Raw genomic sequence first — 24,247 nt, 5'->3', positions numbered from 1 at the left:
TTTGATGGTTAAAATAACAAAACACGGTGTCAAAATTTTGATTATTATCGAACTTTCATGTACCTCGGATTTTTCTTCATAGAATGTTAGAATTTCGTATAAATGCAAAATTTGAAAATATTTTATCGGGGAAATTTTGAGTTTGGTAAGTTTTTGGCTATTTTCCATACTAAAAATCAATAACTACTATTTTAGTCCAAAAAACGTCCCATACAAAATGTATGGAAAAATTTTCGCCGATGAAATATTTTCTAGTTGTCCGATTATGACTATATAGCCCAAAAACTAATCATTTTCGAAGAAAAATCCGAGGTACATGAATGTTCGATAATAATCGAAATTTTGACACCGTGCAAAACCTTAAATTATCACACATACACAGCTACCGTCTACCCCCGTTGGTTTGAACGACACCTCATGCAAACCAACGGGGTTCGTTTTTTAATTTGAATTTCTAGTAACCCTGTGAACATCGAAAAACTCACTGATGGTAACCGTTTTTGCTGTTTTGTTTTGATTCTGCGTTCCGTTTCACTCCGTTCCACGAGCAGAATGACGTTTGAACCATTTTTAGTTTGAACGATGTGCAGATTAGAGGGGGTCAAATTAAAAAGTGTTCAGATTAGATGAGGTCAAACCAACGGGGGTAGACGGTAATCGCGTTCGGTAATTTTTACCGAAATCTCAACCGCTGAGCGTTCGGCAAGGCGTTCGGTAATGGGGTTTTAACGAAATTCTGTAAAAAAATACCAAATTTCGGTAAAATGTTATCGTTTATCTGTCAAACTCTAACGAATTTCGGTAAAAGTTGCTACCTTTACCGATTTTCTCCTGTAAAATAAACTTAACGGTTGAGATTTCGGTAAAACATTACCGAAGTCGGTGATTTTTTCTAACTGTGACGATTTATTTTTATTTCGATTTTATATGTCAACTGAACTAGAACTGTTTGCTTAACAGTGAACTGAGCAAAACATGGACAGTATACTGACCTTCTGGCAAACTGTATGAGCATGAGCATGAGCATAGATGACCGCACAATTCGTAGTTGCTACTCCGTGATTGACCAGAGCAATCGAAATTGCACAAGGAACCAATGAATAGGGCTTGGGACTAGCTTACTATTCTCAATGTACACAGGTCGAGAGCTCTCAACTTTAATAAGGTCAATAACGGCGCCGGCCACGTCCTTACGGTCATCGAGGATGGAAGGGAATGTTAGTAAGACAAACGTTGTTATAAAGACCGCGAATCGCTGCATCTCCACGTTTGTCTTAGGAAGGAATTTTTTGTTAGTAGGGTAAGGTACATTGTCAGTCCGGGAGTCACCTATGGTTGGTGATATGATTTGACAATGGATCAATATACACAAACCGCCGTTAACAACCGACCACTTTTCGACGCAAGAACTAGCCAAAAAGAAAATTCTATCGCGCGTCTCCACTCCACTAGGGAGCAGAAACCTTTAGTCTATTCCACACAGAAATACACTGAACGCGAATCCGAACCCGAAGTAACATTTTTCACTCTTTTGTGTAAATGCAAAAAATGAAAGAAAATATTTATTATCAACTAAAAGTGTATTCGAAACTAGCGCCGAAGGGAAGCGAAAAATTCAGAACCGACTCGAACCACGGCGCGCGCACACTCGTCCCGTCGTCGGAGCCCCGCAGAGAGAAGGGGAAAGAAAATCGCAAAAATCTAGCAAAGCGAGCGCGCGAAACTTTGCTGCTGCCGAACTACCGCACACTACTGACTGCTTGGCGTCCCGTCGTCGGAGCCCCGCAGAGGGAAGAGGAAAAAAAATCGCAAAAATCTAGCAAAGCGAGCGCGCGAAACTTTGCTGCTGCCGAACTACCGCACACTAATGACTGCTTGGCGTCCCGTCGTCGGAGCCCCGCAGAGAGAAGGGGAAAGAAAATCGCAAAAATCTAGCAAAGCGAGCGCGCGAAACTTTGCTGCTGCCGAACTACCGCACACTACTGACTGCTTGGCGTCCCGTCGTCGGAGCCCCGCAGAGAGAAGGGGAAAGAAAATCGCAAAAATCTAGCAAAGCGAGCGCGCGAAACTTTGCTGCTGCCGAACTACCGCACACTACTGACTGCTTGGCGTCCCGTCGTCGGAGCCCCGCAGAGAGAAGGGGAAAGAAAATCGCAAAAATCTAGCAAAGCGAGCGCGCGAAACTTTGCTGCTGCCGAACTACCGCACACTACTGACTGCTTGGCGTCCCGTCGTCGGAGCCCCGCAGAGAGAAGGGGAAAGAAAATCGCAAAAATCTAGCAAAGCGAGCGCGCGAAACTTTGCTGCTGCCGAACTACCGCACACTACTGACTGCTTGGCGTCCCGTCGTCGGAGCCCCGCAGAGAGAAGAGGAAAAAAAAAATCGCAAAAATCTAGCAAAGCGAGCGCGCGAAACTTTGCTGCTGCCGAACTACCGCACACTACTCTATACTGACCTTCTGGCAAACTGTAAACGAAAAATTTTGTTCGAGAAAATTGACGATTATTTATTGTAACATAACTTAACCGCCGTACGTACTGTTATTTACGCGATTACCATCTGCCACATTGTTCAAACTGTTTTTGGTACTGTTGATTTATTGTTGATTCGGATGTTATACGGTACTATCGAGATACTGTAATAAACATTTGGGAACAGTATGGTGAACAGTACTAGCAGTATTCTATCTATGGTACTAGTACGGTTCATAGTTATACGGGAAGTGCCCTGATTGATTTGTGGCAAACGCACACTTTTATTCACGTTTTCGCATTCTCGAAAACTCGTGCGATAGTCCAGTCACAGACAAACAGACGTAACACCTTGAACGATTTTCATGGAAAACCATCGTCCAGTTCACACTACCATCACCTGGTGGAAAAGTTGCACGAATCACTGTGTTGTGCAATATCGTCAACAGAAGGCGCTAGTGTGAAACGTCACACGCATAGAAAAACGATGCGCGCGCCTCTGGTTGTGAAAGCCACAACTATGAAAATTTAAAATGATCGTTAAAAGCGTGGTCGATGGAAATTTCGGAAGTGTTACGTCTGTTTGTCTGTGGTCCAGTGGTGAACTAAATGTGCTATAAATATAAATGAATAGAGTCGACGAAGAGAAATAGGTAAATCCAACGGAAGCTAACGATCCCTTCGCATCTGGTGGCAGGAATGAGAACCTTACGAAAAACGTGACTCCGCCAAAAGCTGGCCAATCCGGTGTCTGTCGCCGTGGGCATCGAGATTGATGATAATAAAAGCCATTACCAATGAAAAATAGCAACTACCAAGGCAAAATATTAGTAAATTTTGAAGACGAAAAATTGCATTTTTGATGTAAACAAACGATTTTCTCCTCATCTCACCTATCGCCTCTACAATTGGGGGTCATCCGGATTCGCCTATAGATGCCTTTAAAAAAATCATTGTCGAGTTTGTCAGAACAGAGATTAAAGGGAACGTTCAAAAATTACGTCCAACATTTGGGGGAGGGGGGGGGGGTCTAGAAAGTGTGACAGTACGTGTATTGGGAATAGGAAAATTGCGTGACAGAGGGGGGAGAGGGGGGTCTAGAAATCCCGAAAAACGATGGACGTAATATTTGAATCTTCCCAAATTTTAAACTACCAAAATATTCTTTACAAATCCCATCTGTACCGACATTCCCCTTCCCCACTCCAGTCAGTGGGTGCAACTGAGATATCTGACGTCAAGCGTCAGAAAAACGATTGTTTTCCTTTTCGCCAAAGTCGCGTTTCACGGCAGGAGTGTTTTCGTTTACCTGTTTACAAAATTTCCACTCGCTGCATTATATGCAACTGCATGTGCATTTGCGTTACAGGTATTTTTTTTTATCTATTAGTGTATCATCATCTGTGTGTGCATCGGAAAATCGCGCTGCATCCGTATTGATTATTCCATTCGATCAGCATCACTCAGGGATGGCATTGAAAACGATACGGGAGTTGTTTGTTGCTTTGACGGTGAAGCCTCAAAAGTTTTGATCGCGAAATCTGGGTGCAAATAGGTAGTGAAGTGTTCGAGTGCTCGCAGTTCCGGAAAAGAATTCTTTCCATGCAAAAGGTCCCAAAATTTTGTGAAATTATGTCGATAAGTATGGGATTCTTTTCAAAGTAAGAATAGCGAGTTATTGCGTATCAAAATTGGAAGTGTCGGGTTATGTAAATTTTGAAGAATAAAGTGAACATTAATCTCGTCATGTTCTCTACGTATGAAATCTGGAGCGCGTTGTGCAAGAAACTGGTTAGCCACTGGAGCGAGTATTGTTGCAACTTATGCAAACGGCCCCGGGCGATTTATTATCATCACAACTTGGACGGTGGAACGACAGTAGGTGGATCAACCATTGCATTACGCCAACTGCAACGGGAGGATAGCGCCCGTAAGGAGCAGCTGAATGTTCTGCGTGAGATCATAGCCGCTCGTGAAATTGCACATCATTGCAGAACGAATAGCTACATCTACACGCAACTGCAGGAACTAGGGAAGAACTACAGCTTTAAGGTTGACCTTGACCGGTTGTCCTTGGTGCAGAGAATGTTTCTCGAGAATCGGTACATATTCGAAGCGATTGCGAAGCACATTCGGGTCCAAGACCTGCTGACCGAGGTGCAAATCTGCCCGACCATAGACTTGCTAACTGTGAGCAAAGATAGCATCGATCCGGATGTCTGTCGACACCTGGTGGAGTACTTGCTGTGCAACGAGTACTTTGATCGACCTAGGATATTCACAGATGCTTCCAAATCGGCAGATGGTCGATGTGGGATCGGAGTGTATGACGAAACAAACGAAATCCGGCTCATGATGCAGCTCAAGCTGGACACCAGCATTATGACAGCCGAAACTCTCGCAATCAAGGTAGCCATGCAGCACATCCACGACAGAGGCATCAAGAAGGCGGTGCTTCTCACGGACAGTCAGCCTGCTTGCACTTTCCTCAAAAAGAGCAGAAACGCTCGACTGCGGAACGCGGTAGCCAACGAAATCCTGGAAAAGGCCAAACACAATCGGACTACTATACAGTGGATTCCTGGCCATGTTCGGATTGAGGGGAACGAAATCGCAGACGAATTGGCGCGGCAGGCCCTGTCCGCGGAGTTTGTATTGGAGAATGATATTTTCGTCAATGATGCCATTAGCTATTTTGAAGAACGCCAGGCCAGCAGTATAAACAAGTGGTATCAGGAGTACGTGAGACTGAAAGGGAAATCGCTGAAACAGTTGCTTAACGGCAGTGAAGAAGAAGATCCCTACTGGTTCATGGAGCAAAATTATACTCAGTGATTTCGGTTCCGATTGGTGAGAATTTTAAGATGGTTGTGATGATAGTAGTGTAATGACGTTTGGATAAGTAGGCTGGATTTTGTTATGAGTATATAAGTTGCGCTTCGTTCTACTTAAAGTTTCGTCTACGTGGTAGAAGGTGAGCTGTACAAATGTTGTTGTGTACATCATCATTCAAGTCAACATGTATTTTTGCTTTTGTTTTAGTTTTTTATAGTTTAATTCATTGAATTTACATTCTAGCGTTAGTTTTTTTCATAATCTTTATATAAATTAGATCAAGTTTCAAAATGGTTTATTTTTCATTAATCAAATCCATTTTAATAGATGCTTTTTAAGTTGCTTCATCACAGTGGCGAACTCAGCGGGCTTCCAAATCAGAGAAGTTTTTTTTTTCATTTTTATTTATGTGTATTTTAACTTAAATGCTAATTCTACACTCAAATCAGAGAAGGTTTCTAACACTAGTTTGAATAAAGTTCTTTAAATAGCGAAAGTTTGCTACAAGTATAAGTTCAATACTTGCAGATCTTCTGAAAGGTATGTAGGGGCCCCTTCGTGATTATCAAGATTTTTTGGAATGGGCACACAGATGAGTTATTTGAAGTCCTATTATTAGCTATTGTAAATATACACACTTTATTCAAGTAGTTTAGTTAGTTTAGTTTTGATCAATTCGATGATTGCCTTTTGTACCTAAAAGGGCCCCAAAAAATGTGCCAGAAATCAAAATATAATTTTATAAAATGCAGTACCGATATGGAAGTAAAATTTATGAGCATTAGGAACATGTGCCTTATATCCTAACCACAGGACCAAACATTAGCTGTTGACTTAGCTTAAGGTAGCAGCTGAAATTCAGGGGTCCCATTTATGAAAATTAAAATCTGAACACATGTCGCGTCAAAACCGTAATAACAATAGTTTATCGATTATTTTTGCTCTCGTATGAAAAAATAAGAGCAATCAACGTATTCCAACTTTTTCATCAATTATTTCTTTCCAAGTATTTCTTGAAGGGTTTCTGCGGGAATTCCTCCGGGTAAGGTAAATACTTTCCTTGCTTTCGGGGATATCTTTTACGATTTATCAGGAGTTACTAGAAGTACTAGAAGTACAAAGGATACATTGAGGATTTAGCTAAAGAATTTTTGAAGAAAAATCAATGGCGGAAACCTCAAAGAATTCCTCTCAAATTCTTTGGAGCAAATCCAAAAATAATCTTTTAAAGAATTCCTATATATTATTTCCTTGGGGGTATTTCTATATGACCCCTTGAGGAAATTTCTGCAGCACTCCTTTGGGGATGATTGTGTTCATACCATGGTTCATTAATAGGGCATACTTAGGGTGGTTATCTGAAAGAAAACTTTTAGAAATCCCTGAACGAATCTTTGTAATGTGGCTAGAAAAAAAATCCTTGGAGAAAAATATTAAATCTTCACTTTCTCAAAGGATTCTTGAACGAATTGTGAAAGTGGACTTGAAAACATCGCCTAAAGAATCTTTGGTCGATTTCCTACATCAATTATTTGAGGAATTCTGAAGAAATCCCTGCAGGTATAACTAAAGAAATGCTTGACAAATTAGTAAGAAACCCTTGAAAGGACTTCAAGAAAAAACGTTTGAGGCACTGCAAAAAGTTATTCTTGGAAAAAAAAACTTTAAAAAATAGTGAACGAATTCCTAAAGGATTCTTCTGGAAAATTGAAGTGAATATGTGAGGTTGCCCCAAAAGAATCACACTTTTTATGAAATTCTTGGGAATAATATAATTGAAGAAATAGCTGCAGAAACACACAAAGAAGTTGCCGAAGCATTCGCTGTAGCCATTTTCGAAGCAAATCTTGGAGGAATTTGTAAAAAAGTCCTTGCAGTAATTCTTAGATAAATCGTAAAAAATATCCAAGAAAGTGTTCTTGGAGTTTCTCACTTGGAACAAATGCTTGATGAAATCCTAAGAAACATTTTTATAAGTTTTGTGGAGGGAATCCGAACGGAACTGGTGTTATCGCTAAAGAAATATTTAAAAAATCCTGATGGAAACCTTGTAAGAATACCTAAAGGGCTCATTGAAAAAATCTAGTAGAATTTCCTGGAGGAATTTATGTGAGAATTCTTGAATGATTTTTTTTATTAGAATTTCTGAAGTATTTCTTCGGAAATTACTTTTTGATTTTTTGAGTAATTACTTTGGCAATCCGTGCAGCAATTCGTTGAACAATATGTTTATCCCTTCAGCAATTACTCTGAAAATTTTCTTCGGAAATCCCTCTGGGAATTCCCTAAGAAATGTTTTTCTGATTTCATTCTGTATTATTTTTATAAAATTTCTGTGGCAATTCCTTTGGAAACCGTCTCAGCTATTGTGTCGGAAACTGAATTCGCTATTCCTGTGGTAAAAATTCTCAAGTTTCTTAGGATCTCCGTTAGAAGCATCATTGAAAATTTCTGCGGCAATTCTTTTGTGAAATTGTTAGGCAATTCCTTTGGACACTTCTTGAATGAATTCTCGGAAGTGCTTCAGCAATGACTTTACAAACTTCAGATTTTTATTTCTATGGAAATGTCTTTAGAAATTTCGTCTGCAACATTTTGCTGTATTTTTTTCAATTCGTTTGAAAAATCCTCTGGTAATTACTTAGGAAATAACTCTCCTGGAAATTTCTTTGCCAATTCCTACGGGAATTGATTGGTTAATTCATTTGGCAATTTTTATGAAAGCTCTTTCGGCAATTCCTTTGGAATTTGCTTTGGTAACTCTTAGGGAAATTTTTCGCCAATAATATTCGAAATTGATTATTGGTTATTTTGAAAATCATTACCTACTTTTCGAAATTCTTTAGGTAATAGCTTTGTTAATTCAAATCAGGAAACTCCTACGGGATTTACGCAATTTCGTTGAAAGTTTCACCGGCAGTCCTTTGTTTAATATACCTCATTTTTTTCTTCTTTCAATAGTTCCTTTAGAAATTCATTCGTTAGAAAATGCCTTAGTCAATTCGTTTGTAAATTTAAGAGGCAATTTCAAGACACATTTTTGAAAACATTTTCGGTAATTCCGAATGTGTAACTGTTACACATTTTTGTGTGGTCTGGAAATTATGCACTTACACATTCTAGGTGCTGAGCGGTTTTAGCGTGTTTGTTTCATGCGTTCAATAATTATTTAGAATTTAGATCAAAACGTATAGTTATGTTTTGTTAAATTTTCAAAGACTAACTACTTTTTCTAAAATATTCCAGTCAAGTCACTGCACAATGGTTTATTTTCACATTTTCACGTTTTTAATTAATAGCTCGTAGGATTGAGGAAATAGAAAAATGATGTCTTCGGCAAAGTTGATGGAAATGTCCAGCGCCACCTTTAGACAGTTTGAGTTTTTGGATTAATCACCCTAAAAGTGGGATACAAAAATATTTTTTTTTATTTTTTAGATAGAGGGTTGATGTCTTTAGGAAAGTTGTAGCATTTTTTATTTCAAACAACTTTCCGCAAGACGTCAATGTTGTAATTTTCACACCAATGGAGACAGAGGCCTGTGTTTGAAAGTTAAGCCCAAAAACACGTTTTTTAAGCATAACATACATTAGTTGATTTTTTAGACCCATACAATGTTCTGCAAAGTTGTATGTATCAATAAAATGCGCAACTTTGCCGAAGACATCAAAGCTGTAAGATTTAAATGAGACGAGTTATTGGTAAATTTATGATTTTTTTCTTCGACTTTTAAGCATTAATATCATTCTTTGGTGCAAAAAGGTGCAGATGAGGATACCCTTATCAGAAAGCACATCTAAGGAGCTTTCAAAAAAGGGTTAGTTTGTCCGTCTACGATCGTCTACTGAGGAAATATGACCATAATAAAAATTGACATTTACTACGATTTAACTGCATTCAAATCTACGTTGACAGTAAAGTTCATGGCTACTATGATGAAATATAAGTTAAATCCACTTTCGTCTTATCTAAATAAAAGTTCATAGCGTTGACTTTCTTCATATAGAATTTCAAATTTCTTTCCAGATGAACTCGTGAGTTGTTTGGCTCTGTGAGAGCGTATGAAACCCCGACAAATCTTAATATTTTATTCAATGAATGGAATTTGTACTAAATAGAGGCAGGTTCTTCTTCTTCTTCTTTTTGGCTCTACGTCCGCACTGGGACTTGGCCAGCCTCGCTTCAACTTAGTGTTCTTTTAAGCATTTCCTCAGTTGTTAATTGAAGGGCTTTCTTTGCCTGCCATTGCATGAATTTGTATATTGTGAGGCAAGTACAATGATACACTATGCCCAGGGAGTCGAGGAAATTTTCCCGACCGGAACGGGAATCGAACCCGCCGTCTCCGGATTGGCGATCCATAGCCTTAACCACTAGGCTAACTGGAGACCCCAAATAGGGGCAGGTATGAAATCTTATAAAAAGGCAAAGGCATACGTAAGACAACGCCAGACCGTGCGATAAAAACATTCAATTTTGGTCGTCTTTGTTCAGTTCTGATAGTAGTTACTCAAGAAAGGTTTATGAATCAAACAAAAAAAGAAATCAAGATGTTTGAAAATCGATTTTTTTAACAGTGAAACAGGGGACTTAGAATGTCAAAAATCGCTGCAGACAAGACAAAGTTTGTCGGGGACAGTTAGCCTTTGTTTTTGATTTTGAGAAGAAGTACACGGAAAGTTTTATAGCTTTTATACCGCATTTAGTTCATCACTGGACTGCGCACTATGTCTTCATAAGTGCGAAAACGTAAATAAGAGTGCGCGATTGCATTAAATCAAGTTGATGTCTTCGGCGCACAATTTCTTCAATCTGAAGACACCGAGTTGATTTGAAGCCATCGCGCACTTTTATTCGCGTTTTCGCACTCATGAAAACTAGTGCGATAGTCCAGTGGTGAACTAAATGCGCTATACATAATCTGAAATTTTGGAACATCATTGTCAAATTTAACGAAAAAAAAAATAATGAGATGAAATATGAAACATTTTTTTTTGAACAAATTTTGTATTAAAAACAATCAAGACTGTTGCGCAAATTAGCTTAGACAAGGTTATATATTATTTGATCATAGTAGCCATGATTGTATCTGTCAAAGCAGATTTGAATGCAGTTAAATCATTGTGATAACAATTATTATTATGGTCATAAAAGACAATCACACCGTCTTCGACCAGTGGCCGCACAGACTGAACATAACTAACATTAGACAACGGACAACACATATAACACCCAGTGGCCCAGTGGAGAATTTTCCGTTCGTTTGACGAAAAGTTTTCCCCGACTGGAGCGGGAATCGAATCCACACTCCGAGGTTTACGAGACACCTAAACGACTGACGCCGCTAACCGCTCGGCCACAAAGCCCACCTCTTCAGTAGACGATCGTGGACGGACTAACCCTTTTTTGAAAGCTCTATTTCTGATAAGGGTATCCTCATCTGCACCTTTCCACAAATCATAAAATTTCCGAAAACTCGTCTCATTTAATTCTTACAGCTTTGATGTCTTCGACAAAATTGCGTATTTTATTGGTACATACAACTTTGCAGAACATTGTATGGGTCAACTAATGTATGTTTTGCTTAAAAACGTGTTTTTGTGGTTAACTTTTAAACACAGGCCTCTATCTCCATTGGTGTGCAAATTACAACATTGACGTCTTCGGGGAAGTTGTTTGAAATAAAAAATGCTACAACTTTGCTGAAAACGTCAACCCTCTATCTCAAAAATTAAAAAAAAAATTTGTATCTTACTTTTAGGGGGATTGATCCAAAAACTCAAACTGTCATAAAATGGCGCTGGTCATTCCCATCAACTTTGCCGAAGATATCATTGCTCTATTTCCTCAATCCTACGAGCCATTAGTTGAAAGCGTGAAAATGGGAAAATAAACCATTGCAATGCATTGTGCACTGGTCAGAATTTCGGTCAATTCTAATGACCCTGTGTTTTAGAGTATTATTTATTAATTTATTCAGCATTAGCGTAATGCTGGCGGTGGTGGACAACCGCGCATGGGATGGAAGGTAAAATGATACTTAAGCATGAATAATAATAGAAATATGGTCTGCGGACCTGGTGTGGTGGCTAGAACACAAGACTATCACGCCGAGGACCTGGGATCGAATCCCACTCTCCCGATATACTCACAAAATGTGGGTTCTTCCTTCGGAAGGGAAGTAAAGCGTGGGTCCCGAGATGAACTAACCTACGGTTAAAAATCTCGGTAATACAGATCAAAAAAATATCTTTATAAAAATGAAATCCTGTATGTTTGTCTGTCTGTCTGACCCTTATAGATTCAAAGACTACTGGACAGATCAGCATGACAATTTGTATGCGGGGCTTTGGGCCGGGGAAGGTTCTTAGCATGGTCTGAGACCCCTCCTTCTCTGAATCTCTGGAAAGAAGGGGCTCCCATACAAAAGAAATGGGAGCGGGAGGAGGGAGTGACTTTTCTATAGAGCTGTGTGTAAAAAAACACGCAGTAGGTAGGCAGTACGGCGTTTGCTGGGACAGATTACATTAAAATTATAATAAAACATGAATCAACACTCGGTTCGTGGCTGCAGTACTCTATCCTCGGCCGCGACCCACATTTGCCAGATCGTTTTGTACCTGGTCCGCCCACCTAGCACGCTTCCCTCCAAGTTTTCTTGCACCATCCGGATCTCTAGCGAACATCAGTCCGTCCTCCGTCATTCTCACAACATGCCTCGCCCATCGTATCCTTCCAGCTACAGAAGCTAGTAGGATGTTGGGCTCAATATGACCCAGACGGACACTACGCCATCGTCGTGCGAAAAACCTAACATTTTTGGAGGGTTAAACTTTCTAACTTTCCTTTTGCATCACGTTGACTGCACCTCGCTGACGTAGTTTACGGTTTGGGTCAAAAATGACCCTATTAATGCCAAAGAAGGGTTAATAGATCTCATTTCCATGAATACAAAGAGTATTTATAAGGTTCTCATCTTTTGTTGAATAGGTAACTACTACCGGTATCATACTCCTTATTCTATTTTTGCTGACGAAAATCATGTGGTAGTTGAAGATATCGTGCGCCAGAGATATTTTATACCTTAGCAAAAAAAAATGTCGGGACTCAACACAAACTTTAATCCAGCCAGCTTCATCACAGTCTTGCTTTGTAGCTGCACCTTCACCGACTGAGCTGCTAAAGGTCTCCTCTATCGTTGTTATTTAGTAACAAATTATCGAGTCATTGTTGTTACAATATAGCCAATCGTCACTAAAGTCGAGTTATAACGTAGCATGTTTCATGATACATCTGTATGCAGTTTGTTATCAGTTAATACTCGGCTTCCCTCACACAAACACTATCGAATCGTTCCAGCTTACAATTTTCAAGCTTCGTTCGTAACCGCACCAGCCAGCCAGCGGCACGTATCAGTTCAGTAGTCCAGTCTTCGCGAGCCAAGCGGGAGGTATATCACACCTAGCTAGTGTAGTTGTTCGTACGAAGCGTAACAACGCTTCGTCACTTGTGTGCATCGAGCTAGTCCTAGCCTAGCTATCTACCACGACGTCACCCAATTGTCCCCAATGGAACACTCGAAGGGGGATTTGGGAGACGTCTCCTTGTAGGTGCTGAGCTGATACAAACTCATAGAGATAGTCGTAGATTGGATCTTTGTTGAACGGTCGTCTGTCGGTGGCTGGAGAGTATCACTAGGTTGCAACGTGCTCACCTCGCGCACTGTGCTGCAAAGTGGACTCAACCGGGCTAGACAGTCAGTGTGCTACGCGTAATTTTTGTGATAGTACTTCGTCACTCTTTCATTGAAGCGCGCGGTGATAATGTTTTACGGTTATAAACACACGAAGCTCAGCTCCACACATCAGACTTCATAGTGTTCATTATAATATAAGAAGGCGGGACTAATCAAATGTTCTCTTCACTTGTTATCAGCAAGGCAGCGCGAAGAGAGTCATCCCGACTGAGTTGTGGCGAATTGTAGCAATTTGTGAGTGAATGGTGAAACGACCGGTTGATTCCGATGGTCGACCGTGATTTTGCCGAGGCTGTGATGTGGAAATGTGATTGAGCGGTTGCGATTTTTTGTTGTTCTGTGAAATTAGTTCACCGCTGTAGGAAGCAGCGTTTGATGCTACCGTGGGTTCTTCGGGTATAGTGCTCTAGTAGATAGGAAACAGTGAATTTTCCCCGAAAAGAAAATGGATGTAGTGTATACTTCGGATAGCTGCGACAGCGACTCCCGCGAGCAGAAGACGGCCGATTTCGGGCATGCCAACAAGCGCCATCTGGACGAAGATCTGCTGCGAATGTGCAAAACCAAGAAATTGGCCGAAGACATCGATACGTTGCTGCTGAACCATAACAACCTGTCGGTCGTGCCTGCCACCATCGGTGAATTTGCCAATCTACGCGTGTTGGACCTGAGCAACAATAGCCTCCGGCAGATACCGGACGAGATAACGCAGCAGTGTCAGCTGACGACGCTGATTGCCAAGAACAATCTGCTTGACGACAATTCGTTGCCCAAAACGCTGCTGTCGGCCCATGGCGGAGGCCTGAAGGAGCTCAACCTGAGCGGAAACCGGTTCACGCAGTTTCCCGAACAGGTGACCGAGCTCCGGTCGCTCAAGTATCTCTACCTTGGCGGTAATCAGATCACCAACGTTTCCAAGGACATCTGGAAGTTGCACGGGTGAGTACTCTTGGTGGGTTCCATTGGATTTTAGTCCACAACTAGCTTTTTTATACTATTCCGACGTTTCGGTTTGTTAATTGTGGCCTTCTTCAGGGGTTGTATTGCCCAATGTTTATTGTTAGGATTTTAGATTCAATAGATAGGGGCTGTCCATTAATTACGTAAGGGATTTTTTGAGATTTTTCGACACCCCCTCCCCCCCTTGTAAGATTTTTTGTATGGAAAGCCAAATATTTTTGTATGGTGCGTAAGATTTCTCAAACCCCCCTCCCCCTATAAACCCTTACGTAATTAATGGACAGCCCCATAGCAGAGTCAGCTATTCTAGATCTTTACTTGAACGCAAAAAACTAATCGCGTTAAATCTTCTTCTTCTTGACGTAACGTCTCAACTGGGAAAAAATCTGAATCTCAGCTTAGTGTTCTATAAACAATTCCACTGTTATTAACTGACCGCAATGACCATTTTACATGGGTATATCGAATCTACTTATTTTCAGTCCTGAAAGAGCACATATGGTGGTCCGAAGAAGGCCGAAGATCGTGGACGATTGTCCGAGATCGCCTTGACCTGTGACGAGCTCAAGTTTCTGTCGACTTACTTTATGTCCTTGCTGTTCAGGTTTCCCTCTCATTCGTGCGTAGGGTGTGGCGGACTCAACTACACTTTCGCTTCCTTCCGAATTTCTGTCGCTATCGGCTTTGCATTACATCGATGGTGCTCCGCATTGGAGATCCAGTTGTAAGGCCACCTGGTTCATGCACGAATCAAATACCGCAACCGCAGATATCTGTCGATGCAGATTAAGTGCTCTTCACTGATACATACCAGTTTTCACTGGCGCACAGCAGCACAGGCTGTTTCACGAATTGGCTTCATGGATCTCACCCAGGGTTCATGTTTAACCCTTCAGGACGCGTGCCGTTGTAAAAAGTACAACACTGTCAGAAGTTTTAGGACCAAACATGCGCGCGTCCTGAAGGGTTAAGCTCCCTTTTTTACAATTTTTGTGTCAAAGACCTGTATGATTGTCTCCTTGAAAATTGCACGTAAGTAGCTTGCGGATGACCGAGTTGTTGTGACGGGATCAACAGCAGTCGATCTGCAATGATCACTACAGGATACTTTGGACAGTTTGTCTACTTGGCCTCTCAAGCAGAACTCGACTCATACAATAAGCTTAGAGGTACTTGTTGGAGTATAGCCGGTTCTATAGACCGTTTTGCGAAGCTGTTGTTTCGGTTCCTCATCCTATGCGAGGTTGTAAGCAGATTTGACAGATTTGACTGTTTTCGTTATCTTCATGCTTTAAAAGCCCTCTTCTGTTAACCCTTTGGAGCCGAAGGGGTCAATATGACCCCGACGATGAAATCGAGCATAAGAAACGTGTTCTAGGCCAGCGAGGTTGCGGCAGCGAAGGCAAAATAATCCGGCTCCAAAGGGTTAAACAATTCCTCACCACAATACGCGGTTCGTGACTGCATCCTCCATCCTCGGCCGTTTCCCACATTTGCCACATCGTTCTGTACCTGGTCCACCCATCTAGCATGAGGGCCTCTAGGTCTTCTTGTGGAATTCGAATCTCCTGCGAACACCAACTTTTGCGAGTTTCCGGATGCTAGGTTCGTCGTAGAGTGCAGCGAGCTCGTTCACGGCTCACGTTGTTGTCAGCCGTCAGTAAGGATCCGAGGTAGACGAATTCCTCCACTGTTCGAAAGTATCATCGTTTATCGTAACATTACTACCCAGACGGATCCGGTCATGTTCGGTTTCGCCTACCAGCATGCACTTTGTTTTTGAGGCATTCACCACCAGTCCGACCTTTGCTGCTTCGCGTTTCAGGCGGGTGTACAGCTCTGCCATCGTTTCAAATGTTCTGGCAAGAATGTCCATGTCGTCCGCAAAGCACATTGACCGGATTTTGTGAAAATCGTTCCCTGGCTATTGAGCCCGGCTCGTCGCATCACACCTTCCAGAGCGATGTTAAAGAGAAGGCATGAGAGTCTATCACCTTGTCGCAGTCCCCTGCGAGATTCGAATGAACTGGATAGTTCACTCGAAACCCTTACGCAGTTTTGCACACCGTCCATCGTTGCTTTAATCAGTCTAGTCAGCTTTCCAGAAAAGCCGTTTTCGTCCATGATTTTCCATAGCTCTGCGCGGTCGATACTGTCGTATGCCGCTTTGAAGTCGATGAACAGATGATGCGTTGGGACCTGGTATTGACGGCATTTCTGGAGGATTTGCCGTACGGTGAAGATCTGGTCCGTTGTCGGCCGGCCGTCGATGAAGCAGGCTTGATAACTTCCCACGAACTCATTCGTTTTAGGCGATATACGACGGAAGATGATCTGGGATAGCACTTTGTGGGCAGCATTCAAAATTGTGATCGCCCTGAAGTTCTCACATTCCACATGGTCGCCTTTCTTGTGAATGGGGCAGATTACCTCTTCCTTTCACTCCTTCGGTAGCTGTTCGGTTTCCCAGATCCTGACTATCAGCCGATGCAGACAGGTGGTCATCTTGATGAGTTCAGCTACGATACCATCCTTACCAGCTGCTTTGTTGGTTTTGGGCTGGTGAATGGCATCCTTAACTTCCCTCAGCGTGGGAGTTGGTTCATTTCCGTCTTCCGTTGCACTGGCGTCGTCGTTTCCTCCGTTGCCGTGGGCTCCCGTGCCTACGTTCTCCACGCCGTTCAGGTGCTGATCGAAGTGCTGCTTCCACCTTTCGATCACTTCACGTCCGTCCGTCAAGAGGTCTCTGTCTTTATCCCTGCATATTTCGGCTCGCGGCACGAAGCCGTTGCGGGATGCGTTGAGCTTCTGATAGAACTTTCGTTTTTCTTGTGAACGGCACACCATTTCTATTTTCTAGCACTCCGCTTCTTCCAGGCAACGCTTTTTCTCCCGGAAGAGACTGATCTGCTGCTTCCGCTTCTGTCTGTATCGCTCCACATTCTGTTGGGTTCCATGCTGCAGCATTACCGCTCGCGCTGCGTCCTTCTCCTCCAGAACCGCTCTGCACTCCTCGTCGAACCAATCATTTCGTCGACTCCGTTCTATGTACCCGACAGTGTTCTCGGCTGCGTTGTTGATGACTGCTTTGACTGTTCTGCAGCAATCCTCTAGAGGGGCCACATCGAGTACACTCTCGTCCGGCAACGCTGCCTCGAGATCCTGCGCGTATGCGGTGGCGACATCCGGTTGCTTCAGTAGCTCTAGCTAGATCGTACAAGGCCGGCCGCCGGTATTGTACATTGTTAATAACGAAGTGGCCAGAGTCGATGGTAGCGCCACGATAGGTCCTGACGTCGATAATGTCAGAGAAGTACCGACCGTCAAGCAGGGCGTGGTCGATTTGTGATGGCTCCTCCATCTCTGGAAGCTAGTCCTGAGACGAGTGTTGCGACGCTTCTGTTGTTGACTAGCATACATGCTCAAGGCATAACAGGCTAGTTTATTTTCATTGAAAGTAGACAAAACCGAAAGTTAAGAACATATTTTGTACAAGTCTGCCAAGATTGATCGTTATTGAGCTGTTACGATCGTAACCTGTACCCTAGGGAAGATATATCGAAAAGTACGTCAAAAAACGAGAATATACAGAGTAACACATAAATGCAGAAATACGAACAGGACCTAAACTAGTATGCCGAAACGTAGAAATAGTATAGTATAAAAGTTCTGAAACATCAGATACCAAAATACTATTCAACAGTACTAAAACTTCCATTATCTGTCCTTTTCCGCAACTTTCCAGCCTGCAGCTCCTCTCGCTCGGCGGGAACTTCATCACGGAGATCCCGGACACCGTCGGGCTGCTCAATAATCTCCACGCTCTTGTACTCTGTGATAACCTGATCGAGGCGCTGCCGAGCTCGATCGCCCGTCTGGTGCATCTCAAGTCGCTGCTGCTGCACAAGAACCGCCTGAAGCATCTGCCGCGCGAAATCATCACGCTGAAAAACCTCACCGAGGTAGGTCTTTTCGTTTTATATTTATTTTTCGTTTCTTCAATAGATGTTTAATGGCTGAATTAGCCTAGATTGAGTTAGGTAGGTATTTGCATACAGTTCGTGTGGCTCCTTATCAGTCACCCGTAAACGAGGAGCTTGCTTGTTTTGATTCGCTTCGTTGGTTGTTTGCACAGTAAAAAATAATCACCGTCTCCGGTGTTACGGATGCTTCAGGAAAAGTCGTAACTCCGTAAAATAACAGAACCACGCTACATTAACACTTCGATATTATATTACCGAATGTGCTCAACAATCTGCGAAACTTTGATGTATTCTATCTTTTTCATCGAAATCCTGATACCTATTTCATTCAGAATTTTTCATTGTGTAGGCCTTGTCTTCGCCAGGTTTTTGTATTGCCCACAAAGAGACATTAAGATAAGAATTGCCGGTCGGTCGGCTACTGCGCCGGGAAGCGAAGCGACAATCTGATCGTAATCAATTTTCAATTGACGCCTCGGGGATTGAAAGTTTTCTTTACTAATCTACTCTCTGTTAGGTATAACGTGATTCAGCAAGAACGATTTGTTTGGCAAGATCGTTGCAATAAGAAACGTAACTTATTCTTGCGAAAACGGGTTTTAGTTTCTGAATCGTGCGTCACCACCTATATGGTTGTAAACAGCCGAACTGGATGAATCCACCTAAGGTTGAAACAAGCGCATCGTTGCAATCAATTGCTTCCTTTTTATTGTCATCCAAACAGCTCGATAAGGTCATCAATCAGCAAGTTATTGAGTGATTTTGTTTTCTAGGTCGTAGTAGAATATTTCTTGATCTATAACGTACGATCTCTGCTAAACTATCAAACGTGGCTGCACTGAAAACTTCCGAGGAAATTGTGCAAAAACACCGTTTGTTTCCTTGGTAAGCTCTAGCTGAATGTAAGAATTAAAAACAAATCAGACAGAAATTGTGTCAAGTGAAAATTCATCTCAGCCTGTAGAAACTCTCGAGTCCCTTCACGTTTCGGTTGATCACTTGAATCACTTACTCGATCACGTTTTTGGTCTTAAACAACCAAATTAGTTTTCCCCTGAAGAAGACACTAACCTCGTGTCGAAACGTTGGGCTAGTAATAAACATCGGTTGTTAGTTCAAGTCTGAGCAGCCGGTTTTAATTGATTGTTGAAACCAAACAGTCGAACCTCCAGCAGAAAATAAAGGTAATGTCGTCGGCAAAATCGACCAGCTTTACGCCCGGTGGAAGTGTGAGACTCAATACGCCATTATACGCCGTGTTCCATAGTACATACCAGGCCCAGGATGGAACGCGGGGATGTTGTAGCTCCTCTCGCCTTCCTCAGTGTCATAGATTAGCACTCTATTTTGGAAGAACCCCCAGTATCCGGCATAGGCTATCCGGGACTTGAAAGACTGAAAAGTCCAAAAAAAAATGACCACGTGGTTTATGGACAGCCCCCTATGGTCGCCAAACTCTACGTCTCTCCGGAACCACCAAGAAGGTATTGCTTCAGAGAGGGGCTAGTGCACATCGCACCCACAAGGTTAGCTGCGTAGCCTGCAGCAACGAACATCGATGACTTGCTTTGGAGAGTCCATCACGGTAGCATGCTGGCGCTTAGCCAGTTTCCCGAGTGGTCCTCGCCACTCCCTTTGTCCTCGGAAGGCGGGCAGGGTCAACCCCGCCCGCGCCCTACTGCTGAGCGGACATCAAGAACTGATGCCCACGTGCAACCCGATCTGACCTGCCCGTAAGGAAGGGTATCACTACTGTCCAGGCCCTATCAGATGCACCCGTAGGTTGCAGACAGCAGGATCTCACCTACCCCGACCCTTGCCGGGGACCCCTTTCCAACCGCGGGCTCGGATCCAACCCAGTAGACCGACGCCACGACAGCACCGCTACCGGGACTTCCTCTCCGCGGCCACTTAATCGTTGTAAGGGTCGATCTCGACCGCAGGGCACCGGTATGACCTACGAAGCCGACTCCGAACCCCTGGACCACCTCTTGTACTGCATCTGGACTAGCCATTCTCCGAGTCCACGCGCCACCTCCTCTGTAGCTCCCAGACGATGTGGGTAATAGCCGTTGAAACGGCGTTCCAGCCAAACTCATCCCTACACATCCTCTGGACCAAGTTGTCCGGAGTTGTGTCCTCCCCGCATGTGGCAAGCATGCGGTCACGCATTGTGCGAAAACGCGGGCACACGAACAAAACGTGTTCCGCCGTTTCCTCTAAACCATTGCACACTGGGCATTCGGGAGAATCCGCATGCCCGAAACGGTGTAGATACTGTCGGAAGCAACCATGACCTGTAAGGACCTGTGTCAGGTGGAATGTAACTTCCCCATGGCGCCTATTAATCCAACTATCTACCCTCGGTATCAACCTATAGGTCCACCTTCCTTTGGTGGAACTGTCCCACGTGCGCTGCCATTTGACCATAGAGGCCATCCTGACAGTCCTGCGTATGCCTCTTGTGCCGCGCATTTCGAAGCACTCCATGTCCTCACTGATAAGAATGCTGATAGGCACCATACCAGTAATGACGCAGAGAGCGTCGTGTGACACGGTACGGTACGCGCTCGCAACCCTCAGGCACATAAGCCTGTAAGTACTTTCTATTGGGGGCTGGCCGTAGAGCGTTAATAAAATGAACTAATCGGTTTGGCTCTCAGAATAGTAATGAACAAATTTTCTCTTTATTGATAACAGATAACAAAATAGGGAGTGTGTTTTTGGAGGCAAAATCGAAATGCCGCTTTTTCATTTGGTTCGGCCGCGAGCGCGTCGTCTTCGTCGTCGTCGTCGTCGTCTATTTCACAGTGCTCATCTTCGTACGAGGCAGTTCAGTGTGTTTTTGAAGGCAAAATCGAAATGCCGCTTTTTCATTTGGTTCGGCCGCGAGCGCGTCGTCGTCGTCTATTTCACAATGCTCATCTTCGTACGGGGCAGTTCAGGGAAAACGGCAGTAGGATCGGGAGTGTGCTAGTGCGTTGGAGATGCTCGGAAAGTGCGGTCGGTTTTTCGTGGTGGTTGTCGGCGTCGGCGTGCTGAGTGTGTAGTGACGGCTCGGCAGCTGAAGACCGGAATTGCACGCGCGTTGCCTTGCCTGGTGTTTCGATTAATTTTTTTCCATTAGCTTTTTGCGCTTTTTGGTTCAGTTGATGGCAGAGGAAGAAGACCCGGCTTCAGTCAGTGTGTGTAGTGACGGCTCGGCAGCTGGAGACAGGATTCGCACGCGCGTTGCCTTCGGTACTCCGATTTTTTTTTTTCCTTTCGCATTTTTAGTTCGATTGATGGCAGGCGATTATCCGGTGAGTTTGTTCCTTGTTATTCTCTTTCTATGGATTCTATATCAATTATTTTATTAATTCAATTTTATACCATAGGTGATAGTTTGTAATCCATATGTTTATAATATCCTCTTTTTAAATACTTTTTTCATTGACTTTGTATAGTTCGTCACCATGAGTGTCGACTTGGATTTTTGTTCCGTTTTGTCACTGTTCGGGATGGCATCTTACAGATTGTTTATTTTCCTTGAATTTTTTTTTTGTGCAATCTCCTAACAACATACTGTTTTTCTATGTATCTGTCTATGTATATTTGTTGTCTGTATTTTTTTGAATAAATATTGAGCAATCACCTTACGTGGGTGGTAGATTGTTTGCTTTCCGCGTGAAGCGAGCAATAGAGCATCAGATGGCATGTTCTGTCACGTCTTTTGTTATAAATCTTGAGTGTCCACCTGACGCGGGTGGCTGATTGTTTTCCGCGCGGAGTGAGCAATAGTGCTTAAGTTTGTATATGTTGTCGCGTCTTTAATTGTAAATATTATACGATCACCTGACGTGGGTGGTCGATTGTTTGCTTTCCGCGTGATGCGAACAATAGCACTTCCGTCTGAATATTTTGTTGCTTCTTTTGTAGCACATATTGAGCGACCACCTGACGAGGGTGGTTGGTTGTTTGCTTTCCGCGTGAAGCGAACAACATCACTGCAGTCTGCACGGCATGCTTCAACTTCAAAAGGTCTTATCACTTATCAAAGTTAATCCTGACCCAACGATACCTTCCCTACTAACAATCACTCCTTCCTGCAGCCTTTGGTGGAGACGTGCGGTAAACGCCAACTTTCACATAACAAAGGTTGCTATTAACATTCCTTCCCTCTTCCAACCTGACTGCAAGGACGTGGCCGGCGCCGTTATTGTACCGTTAAAGAGAGCCTCTGAAGCGTGCACAGTGAGAATGTTAACCACTCCCAGTCAATTATTCAGTTGATTCATTGTGCAACTGTCATTAGTTCGGGTCAATCACGGAGTAGCAACCATAGATATGTGCAGTCAGCAGGGTCGTGCAATTTCGAAAGGAAAACATGACGTGCGACGACTGTAGCAAATCGTTTCCCATGCGAACGGACTGCTGTGATGCTTCATCTCTCACCCAGCAACACACTCGTTCGTTGCTGCTACAGAAACAAGTGTGTATGAAACATGGGATGATACACTTGGATTTTCGTTTCATTTATGAGTCATTGAAATACTTCAACATGCTAAAAACACTATTTAAACCACATTTTTAAATAGTGGTGCACGCCAATAGAATGATAATTATGTTTTATGAAAGAGGATAACAAATTCGACCACTAAAATCCAATTACCCGGCGCCCGTAACCATTGAGAGACTAGCGCGCACCAGTGAGACACTAATGCTCTGACGGGTGAAGCACAAGCAATGCGACCGGGTGGGAGACTACCGAGTGCTACGATGAGTGGAAAAGTGTTTTTTAACGACCGAGTCATTAGAAAAATGTATGAAACACTTGAAGTGACTCATTCAAATGTTGCATGAAAGTGTATCATTGAAACGAAATTGTACGCCTCTGGCAGTCAGTCTAAGCTAAGCTAAGCTTATTGATAACAGATAACAAAATAGGGTTGCTAAGGTTGCTAGGGTTGCTTGCCGCTACGCGTCACCATCGCCTACTTCCACACTCCTCCTCGATGGTAATATTCCAGCTGCTTCTCGGAACTTACGTAGCTTCACCGCATGAAGTGGCTTAGTTAACATGTCGGCAACCATTTCTTCGGTCGAACAGTATACCGCTTGAATTTCTCCATTGGCCTGCATCTCTCGAATATAATGGTTCTTGGTTTCGACGTGTTTGGATCTGCGACTTACATTTGGTGATGATAGTTGCTTAATGCAAGATTGATTATCTTCAAAAATTGTAATGGGCAGGTTGACTGGCACAGAGAAATCTTCCAGAATCCGCAAAATCCATTGGACTTCCTGGCAGCATACTGCAAGCGCTATGTACTCAGCTTCCGTACTGCTCAGTGAAACACATGTTTGCTTCTTGGAACTCCAGAATATTGAACCGCCATTCAGTTGCAGCAAATATCCAGATGTCGATTTCCTGTCCTTCGCGTCTCCGGCCCAATCCGCGTCAACGTATACGGTTAGTGGATCGGATTTGATGCCCAGTATCAGCTCATGGTCCAACGTGTGCTTCAAATAACGTAGAACCCGTTTCGCTTCTACCCAGTCGGCTTGGGATGGGCAACTCACTTTTCGTCCCAGGATCGAAACGCTAGCAGCTATGTCGGGTCGGGTATTTACAGAAACGTAAAGCAAACCACCAACTAGGCTGGCATACTGCGTGTTGTTTGGTAACATCTCACTCGTCTCCTCCTTGGTTTGCAAATATCCGGGATCCAACGGAATCTTGGATGGCTTCGCTTCCTCCATTCCGAAACGACTCAGCAGCTTCTTGATGTATCCGGCTTGATTCAACGAAATACGGTCATCAGTTCGTTTCACTTCAACTCCAAGGAAATGTTGCCCAATGACGTTACAGCAAAATGTTTGTTTAATCCTTCGATGATTCCGGAATACTCCTCCTCGGTCCGACAGGCCACAACGATGTCATCAACGTAAACAGCCAAATAAACGGTGTTCTCGCCTGTCCCACGGTAATAGAGGCAGGAATCGTTCTTCGATTGCGTAAATCCCATCTTCTTCAACGCAGCATCAAACGTGGTGTTCCAGACTCGAGCAGCCTGCTTCAAACCATAGAGACTCTTGCGAAGGTGGCAAACTGCGTTCTTGTCGGTTGAGGCTATTCCTGCAGGTTGTTTCATGTAGACAGTTTCTTGAAGTTCTCCGTGTAAGTAGGCTGTCTTGACATCAGCGTGTTTCAATAACAGCTTCCTCTGGGCAGCAACTGTAGCGAGAATCTTAAAGGTA

The 24,247-nt window shown here is 43.2% G+C and overlaps 1 protein-coding gene across 5 annotated transcripts in view; it reads left to right on the top strand.

Moving 5' to 3' along the window:
* Positions 1-3,710: 3,710 nt before the first annotated feature.
* LOC115254176 (leucine-rich repeat-containing protein 58) overlaps positions 3,711-24,247 on the top strand; it is a 34,114-nt gene continuing 13,577 nt past the window's right edge. Inside the window, exons 1-3 of one of the 5 annotated variants that reach the window (XM_029872960.2) lie at positions 3,711-3,841; positions 13,244-14,003; positions 17,770-17,986. In XM_029872960.2, coding sequence (XP_029728820.1) covers positions 13,510-14,003; positions 17,770-17,986 — 711 coding nt within the window. In that variant the 5' untranslated portion in view covers positions 3,711-3,841; positions 13,244-13,509. The other 4 variants (XM_062859875.1, XR_009999264.1, XM_062859874.1 and 1 more) reach the window with 4 other exon arrangements.

Source organism: Aedes albopictus, chromosome 3 (assembly GCF_035046485.1).
Source record: "Aedes albopictus strain Foshan chromosome 3, AalbF5, whole genome shotgun sequence".
NCBI lineage: Eukaryota > Metazoa > Arthropoda > Insecta > Diptera > Culicidae > Aedes > Aedes albopictus.
Note: the sequence above shows the minus strand (reverse complement) of the source record. Positions and strands in the feature narration are given on the sequence as shown.